Raw genomic sequence first — 8,818 nt, forward strand, 5'->3', positions numbered from 1 at the left:
GATACGTGGTCCGGTATACTCAAAGAAGTGTGAGTGTTTATTCCTGATGGATGGCACTCAACCAGAGTCTGGAGAAGGTAAAAAAGAACCGAAAGAGGAAAAAAAATTAAAGCATGTAGATGCATGTATTAATTAAAAAACTGTAGTGTCGGATTATCTCCTGGAATGCACGCAAATTAACACACGCAGGCAAAATTCCAGTGCTTCCTAGTTGGAGGTAGTGATTGTGGGAAGAATTCCTACAGGCACTGATGTCCCCCTGGAGACACAGTTTTAGAACATTTATATCCTAGCGCTTGTGCTCTATTGCTCAAACCTGAAAAGTCTGGGAATTCGGTGAACTTTGCTTTCTTTGCGCAGAACTGTCAACTAATCACCAGTTTGATTTGGCTGAGTCAAAATACTGAACTGATCTGTAACAGCAACATATGGTTTCAACACTGTCCCAGGAAATAATATTAGTGCAAAAAAATTGTAAATGTACAGAAGGAATGTTAGAGAACTTTGATTTCACTCTGGTTAAGAGGGCAGCATGGGTTTTGGTTATTTTTTTAGTCCTGAGTTTGACATGGCCTTATCAAGTTGTTCCACTGAAACCTGAGCATGTTTGGTTTCCCTGGTCCCAAGCAGACCAAGCAAACTGAGGGTACTCAAGTTGGCAAAGCACGTCTGAGAAAGACAAGCAAGGAAATCACAACTGGGCACACCGCTTGTGAGAAACTACTGGCCAAGAGATCATTTTCATGGAGTAATTCGCCCCCAGCCCTACCTTCCCAGTGAGGAGTTCAAAAAGAATGGCACCCAGGCTCCACCAGTCACAGGCTTCTGTCTCTTCCAGGATAGCACCAACCTCTAAACATGAGACATTTCAATTAATATTAAAAAGGTCAGTAACACCTTCAAAATTAACATATATTTACAAGGTGACTGTTTAATGCTGACAGAACATATACTAAATACCACAGAGCTTTCATTATGCCTGCAATTTCGTTAGCCCTTTAGCCACCTACAGATTGCATTGTTCAAACACAGCAACACCACACATTTCATGCATAATTTGCCTTTTCCGTGCATACAGAAGCATTTTCAAGACCTGTAGACATTACAGTGCGGATTCTTCTACACTGGACTAAAACTGGACAGCGACAGACAGTAAAGCAAAACATACTTGGAGATTTCACCCTGGTCAGAAGAGCCAGACTGACCAGCGTGGCCTGAAGTAGCCATAAAAGCAGCCCAAGGGAGGTTGTAATAGGCTACTGCATGCCTTAACTTTGTCCTAGAGGGCAGGATCGGTCTCCTGGTTAACCCACACCCTTTGCTGGGATCGCCATGGGGCTTTTCACAATGGCCTCCTTGTCCGTTGGGAACCAGAGAGACGCTAAATCTACATCGCGTAGCCTAACCACAGCCAGCAACCGTGTGTTGCTACAGCTCGTGCCAAATTGTACCTAGGTACAGAAAGTTGTTTTCCCCGGCACCCAGCCAGCACCCAGCACTCTCTTACTGCTGTCCACGCACACAAGACAGCGGGGCAGCGAGGCGGGAGTTACGGAGTCCCCTGCCGTATACATTCACGTATTCAACAGCATGACGCAGGCAGAAAGTTGGCCTCCACTGACTCGGGCTTTAAACCACAAAAATTATTAAACACAAACACACCACGCTGTCTGCTTTAAAACAGGCAGAAAAACAGATTGCAATGAAGATGAAATCTTCATTTTGACTGTCAAAAAAATGCAGAAGCTGCACTAAAATAGCTTTGGTGGCAAAAGCCATCCCAGCTTCCCAGCAGAGGACAACAATTAGCATAGTCCCACAGTCATCACGGTGAAAAGCATCGTGGCTCGATCGAAAGCATCTTGGTCATCACTTTATGGAACTCAGCATGAGCATGGCCAAGGAGAAGCACAGACGAGTCAGGTTCCAGGGTCGGTGAAAGGCAGGTGGCACCCCAGCCCCCCCCCAGACGCAAAGATGCACCCACACGCCGAGCACGGGGACGTGCAGACATCCAGCTGCCGCGCAAGCTGGAGGATGCTCAGCACCTCACAGGACTGGGCTGGGGTTGCTGCTGCAAGAGCAACAAGGAAGGATGGCTCAGACATTGTTTCTTGGGGCAGGACATCCCTCACACTGAAAAGTTTATTACAGTTAATGGTGTCTCAATGCCCAATACATCACTACCGAGGTGCCACACATTAGAATTTACTCCGTTCCTTACAGATGAATACTTCTACCAGTATCACAAAACTTTTACAAAGATATAATGGCAGCCACACCAGGAACTGTATTAGCATAATTACACGCATTTTTAAAATGTTTTAGCATCCCAGGCAAGCATCCAGATAAAGTTGAAATGATGGTAAATTGAGAGAATTTGTGTAAAAATCAAAATCTGTTCTTCCAATTTATTTTTACATCCCTTTGGAAAGACAAACCTTCTAGGTAACTGTCCTTTAGAAAAACAAACCAAACTCAGGTCTTTCCATATGAACCCGTTGGTGAAAGGTTTTCATAGTATCTCTCAGTGAAACCTACTGAATGGAAATGCCTTTCCGGTCTGATTGTGATTTTCTAGTGCTTTATGTTCTGATTATGTATCTCCAAAACAAGATAATACGAATAGAAAATAAAATCTAAAACCAAATACTTCAGGCCTTTTTAGAGCAGAGTTTTCTGTCCTGCGTGGCCTTAATCCTGGGGATATTCTAGAGTAAGAGAGCTTTCTTCCAAACAAGTGAAGACTTTTAGTTTTAAATTAAATTCTACACTTATTACAGAACAAGGACAGTAAAGCCAAGAGTTAGTTAGGACTGACATTCTCAGTTCCTATACTGTCATTAACTTCCCCATATTGACCCACCTTAAATTTTACAATATGCCACAGGAGGAGATAATCCATGCTTCCCCAAAGACATTCAGTGGGGACGGGCCTCTTCAGTTACAGCCCAATATAAAAAATATTCTAAGGGTGGGAAAAACCATCATTCTGAGCACAGGGAAAGAAATATTAAAAAAAAAAATTCTGAGTTTTGGTATTATTTCCTTTTATGTTGGCAATCACAGATGCTGATGCAGTTGTTTGGAGTTTCAAACTTACACTGCCCTCTTTCAGAGAATCACACACTGTTCATTACAGGGAGTTGATATAACCTCACTTCCTTCACTGATGAAGAAAAGGGACACAGAGCAAGAGTCAAAAGAGTCAAAGTGTAAACTAGAATCCACTTCTCCAAAACCCAAATATTTTCACTATATGCCCAGTCAAAATAAAAGACACTGCAGGTCTCTAACAAGAGCAGCACTGAACCCTTCTATCCACTTTTGACCGTGACCAAAAGGACACAAGTGGGATAAAATGAGAACAGTCAAGAAACACCCATTTCTCCCCGGGCTGAAGGGCTCTGGCTGCTTCTCATGCACACAGCAGAAACTCTGCAACAAGTCATCTGAACCGACCCAGAACAGAAATGTGAAAACTCAGCTGAGGGGAACTCTTGAGTGTCCTTCTTCACAAAAAGTACATTTTAGCTCAACTTTCCTGCTATTACGCAATGTCTGCTTTCCTGATGCTTTCCCCACGTCCCAAAGTTTTCTTATTTCCAATTAAAGTAAATGTTTTCCTTAAAAATAATTTTAAAAAAAAGTGACGGCTACAAATAAACGTGTTGTTTACATTCCCTTACTTCGAACAGGTCACATTACTTGCGATGCAATTGGCTGATCATAATAAGTTCAGGATATCACATCAATATTACTGCATTTTATCTTGACTACACATCACGGGAAAATTTAGAAACTATAGATTATGAAGTGCTTTCAAGTGATACAGAGTAGCTAGCTAATGTAATATACCACACAGGGCAGATGCTTTTTTTAAAGCTTTAATATTGCAATAAATCTGAACTACAATATCTGCCTTCACTAAGAAAACATTTTCATCTCAATCCATCAGCAAAGTAATTTAGACAATAAATGGTAGCGAGCCATAAGCTTAAGTGAATAACATGGGGATATTTGTGCCAATTCTTTACTTCATGAACCTTGAAATCAAGGACCTTATCCACGTTTGTACAGGCACAAACGTGCGCACACACGTGCACACTGTTGGTGCCTAGGACAAGGAGTATGAAATTTGGAGGAAAAAACATTCCTATCGTTCTTGAATGCGAAATCCTTTTAAATCAGAGAAATAAAACACAGGGGTGAAACCAAAAACGAGCAGCTCTTCCAACTTTCGTGCAGCTTCATGAAAAGGGAGAGCTTTCTTCCCTTCCCGAAGCACGCTCACATGACATCCCGCGCCAAGCAGCCCATGCCAACAGCGGCGCTGAATTCCTGCGCAAGAAGCGACCTCGGCAGCAGGCGCTGGGGTGACTGGAGGGAAGGAGATTTGTAAATCGCTATCAGGTTCAGATAGAGACAGATGGCACAGGCAAACACCTTCACCACCCAGCACTGTCCTCCTTCCAGAGCAGCTGGGCGCAACTGAAAGGCCATTTCTTTATGGTTTCCACACTTACCTCAGTATTTGCACTATCCGCAGTAATACCTGACTTCCCCACAGGGGATACGTAGCTGACAACACTGTTTTTAAACAGAAGTGCCATTTCTAAAGTATAAAAGCAGAATTTCACCTCTTTTGAACACTCAGCCTCAGTAAAGTTATTAAACAGTAACACCCAGACTGATCTTCTCATTCTTTCTACAGCACCGTAACCTGAAATGCACGCTTCATGCTGCAGGATCTCAAGGGTTTTTACTAGCACCCCTCAAACCCTTTCTCCCAAGTACAGTTTCTGACAGTAAGGCTGACACTAAGGCCTCCTGACCAGCACACACGAACACCAGCTACAAGAAAAGAAGCCAAGCTTAAAGGCAGATCTGGACATTCACTGTGTAACTCAGGCCAGACTCCTTGCAAACCACCAGGAACAAAAACTCAGTCAAAAACTTTGCAGGACAAACTGGAACTTCCAAAATAAAAATTAATTCAAAGCCTGAAGGGTCCTTTTCCCCTACTCTTGTGTGCCAAGCAGAGACAGCGTGCCTCCAAGTATCGCTGCTGCTGATAAGCAAGCAAGGACACCCGTCTGAACGGCCATCAGGTGTCTGAAACCGTTCAGGAGGAAATGGACTTGTCCGACATCCTGAAAACATCAGACACAATGTTTTCCCCCTCTGCGGCCATTAAGATAAACAGCATTGCACAAAAACCCATTAGAGTCGCTTCAGAAATTTTATTTAACTTACACTCATTTAATTTTAAAAGCTTACTATTTTATCATATTTTAGTATCTATATATGTAAAGAAGCATTTGCAGAGAACCAAGTAAAATGAGTCCGAGCTAATTTACTCCAGGCAGATTCAGTCAGCCAAGATGTCGTAAGATACAGTCACTAAATGACACATCACACAAGCAATCTGGCCATAATGCTTTGCCTAAAATGCTTTAGCAATTTCTAAAACACAGTACTGAACCATCTATAGTTAAGTATAAAAAGTTTATCATGGTCTTTAAACAATAAGGTAGTGAGGCAAGTCCAATGAGCATCTGCTAAGATAAATGGAGTATGAAAATAGGAAGTTTCATCCTGAAGGTATTCAAAAACATATAAGCATCTATGTTCCTCTAAGGAAGAAATTTCCTCATGTCACTGAAAGAAAAAAACAATTAATAGAGGGAACTGTGTCCTTTCTTCCTTTTAGCAGCCCAAAATGGAATTAAAACTTCCTCTAAAATCATCAGCTGACAAAAGAGACACAGAAACTTTTTACTGCTCTGTTATCAAAACAAAGCAAACACTAATTAACCTTTCAGCTAGCTCCATTTATTTTCATAAGACATCTCCTTTACGATCTTCAAGTTTTAGTCACATCTGCAGTAATAATAATAGCAATAATAATTATTATTTTAAAAAAAAACCCCAAAACAATCACGCCACACAGGTAAATTAGAGTTTCTTGCAGAGTTATTAAGTGGCTTTTATGTCACAGAATCACAGAACGGTTTGGGTTGGAAGGGACCTTACAGACCATCTAGTTCCAACCCCCCTGCCATGGGCAGGGACACCTTCCACTAGACCAGGTTGCTCAAAGCCTCATCCAGCCTGGCCTTGAACACTCCCAGGGAGGGGGCATCCACAATATCTCTTTCAGTGCCTCATCACCCTCACTGTGAAGAATTCCTTTCTTAGATCTAATCTAAATCTATTGTCTTTCATTTTAAAGTCAGACCTTTACAAATCAACAGCTCTGGTACATCTCACTGCTTGTTCTCATCAGAGAGTCTGTGAAAAACCACACAAATGTGTACTTCACACCTGGAGCACGCAGTGTACTTCCAACAAGCCTGAGTGAAAACCACACCAGGTTATTTTCAGGAAACACCCAATTCTCCCCCTTTCCAATGCTTCCAATTCGCTACTCCAGGCTCATGACACCTTGCTATTTTGGGAGCCGTCATTGTTTTCCATGGGACACCCAGGTATACCACTCCAAATGGTTGTTGTGAAATTGTTAGTGCCAGCTTCAGAGTCACCAGTTCTTCTTCTGCAGCTCCAGACTGTTCATCTTTATTCACGTTTTTTCATCCTAATGTCTAGTCCTGGTCCCTAGTGCCAGGGCTTTTCAAATCAAGCTACTCCATCCTTCTGTCTTTGTTGGTCAAAGCTCACACTTGGTCTTTCCCTTCCTTTTTAGGACTATCCTGAGACATTAAAGTCACACAAAAAGCTAGGACAGAGTCCGAGATAAAATCTAGGAAGTCCGGTCTTACACGATAACCACGAGACCAGCCCACCCTCGACACCTCTCAGGGTCAACGGCACTTTAATCTGCACAGTTATTTTGCTTCTCAAACAATCTATTCAAATTAAATTACTGTAATAGAGAACAGCAGATTTAATGAGCGCCTGCAAACTCCTACTGAAAAACACACACATGAATAATATGCAGGTTTTCCAGCATCGAATATCTATTTGGTAAACAGAGGCAGACCATTTTGTCCCTTATTCAGTATATAAAAAAATATAGCATACAAGCTAATAATAGCAACGTAGCAATTTTTGTTTTCATGCCTTATGTTTTAGGTTATCAGCTGCACTTCACATCTGTATTTGTAATTCTCTAAGAGCAGAAGTGACACCTTCATTTGCGAGTATGAAAATCAAGTTGGACACTGAAAGATTTTGGTCTTCCTTGGGACAAACTCAGCCACAAAGCCTTTTTTTCGCTTAGGTTCTGCATTGTGTACACCGAGTAGCAGGTTAGCTAAAACCAAATATACCACCTATTTATGTGTGGGTTTCTGTGAAGGTTAGTTGGTGTAAATAAGGCTTGATTATAGCACACAGCTTATGACAGCATCAGAGTAAGATGATGCATTACCGATGGCCAGTTTCCTACTTACATTTACTATGAAGCTAAGCTCCCTTTGGCTTTATGATTCCAACACGCAAATCTCCCGTTTTCAGTACACGCAGCCTGGTGAAAACTCACTGTCTGGACAAGAAAGAAAAAAGACTCCAAAGACAGCCCAGAAACTTCACCGAAACCTCACCCTCAAGGAACGCTGCAGGGGTGCAACCAAACACATCCCCGCTGCTGGAAGGAGAACTTGGAGAGTGTAAATGAAACATGTCATTCACATGTCACACCGACACGTGACGACAGGTCAGCAAGCCACTTCTACAACATGACGCTGCACAGGTTAGAGCAAAAAAGTACCTAAAAGATTTCTCTTGATGAGTAAATCCTCAACTTAACCTCTGCTAGTTGAAGACAGCCTTGACCCGGCTGTGGCTGGAGGCAATTTTTGTCTTTCTCACAGGTACTAAGAATACTATGAAGGAGGTTTTTTCAGCAGTTAATAATGTGATTTTAAAACTCAAGACTATCAAGAATGGAATATAATTATTACTACGTTTAAAAGGTAACAACTCTTTATATTTAAGATCACAAAGTTGGCAAAACTGATACTTAAATAACAGAAGGTGATCATTTGCATTTCAAAATTCATCTATCTTGCTTTTCCCTCAATTAGACCAGAACATGTTGATTCACAGGTTTGTGTGTGTGTTTGTTTCTTTTTTAAACTTATTTATAGAGCAGAATAATGGCCCCCCTGCTAGGCTGGCATTTGCTCAAGTTTCTGTCCATGTAAATTGAATCTGTTACTGGAATTTTCCCCCCTTCAGAATACCAAGGCACATGAACCAAGAGATAAAGCGATACATTGCTGATACTATCAGCCATCGGGCAGGTGGATAATACGAGGGACTTTTTTTGTTAGTTTTCGTGGGGTTTTTTGGACAAATATGTGATAAGAGTTCTCAGGGGGCATGGAGAGCAAAGGGCTGTTTAAACAGAAGTGAATCTTTCTCACCTGATCTGCTAATAACTTTGTATTCAGCCATCAGCTGCTTAGTACACTTCAAAACATTCAGAAAACAAAATTACTGTAAAGAGGAGGAAGGTTAAAAAAAAAAAAACAAACAAACACACCACATAAACCTCACGGTAGTCACCTTAACCGTATTAATGCAGCAGAAAATCTCAGCTACAAGTGCTTAATTTCTTCTTTAAAAGCAAATAGGTTATTCTTGGCCAAACCCCCACGAGTTTTACTTGAAGTGGTGTTGAGTTTATAGGGGATGATTTATAATCCATAATTTCCCTTGTGGGTCAGAGAAACAACATTCGACTTATCATAGGTGAACAGCAAAGGTTTAGTTTGGCCATTAATCAAAGTACAGCAGAGGCGCTACTTTTAAGCATCTGCAGATAGCTCTGTTGTTGCAGTAGCTGGTTCAG

The 8,818-nt window shown here is 41.6% G+C and overlaps 1 protein-coding gene across 2 annotated transcripts in view; it reads right to left on the minus strand.

Annotated features, from left to right (window-relative positions):
• Positions 1–8,818, minus strand: part of RPS6KC1 (ribosomal protein S6 kinase, 52kDa, polypeptide 1) — a 40,668-nt gene that overhangs the window by 3,184 nt on the left and 28,666 nt on the right. For both annotated transcript variants that reach the window (XM_010156640.1, XM_010156641.1), the window contains exons 6-7: positions 770–852; positions 1–68 (exon numbers count right to left, since the gene is read on the minus strand). The exon at positions 1–68 is cut by the window's left edge and continues 18 nt beyond it. In XM_010156640.1, coding sequence (XP_010154942.1) covers positions 1–68; positions 770–852 — 151 coding nt within the window. The remainder of the gene's footprint in view (positions 69–769; positions 853–8,818) is intronic.

Source organism: Eurypyga helias, unplaced genomic scaffold (genome assembly GCF_000690775.1).
Source record: "Eurypyga helias isolate BGI_N326 unplaced genomic scaffold, ASM69077v1 scaffold17318, whole genome shotgun sequence".
NCBI classification, from domain to species: domain Eukaryota; kingdom Metazoa; phylum Chordata; class Aves; order Eurypygiformes; family Eurypygidae; genus Eurypyga; species Eurypyga helias.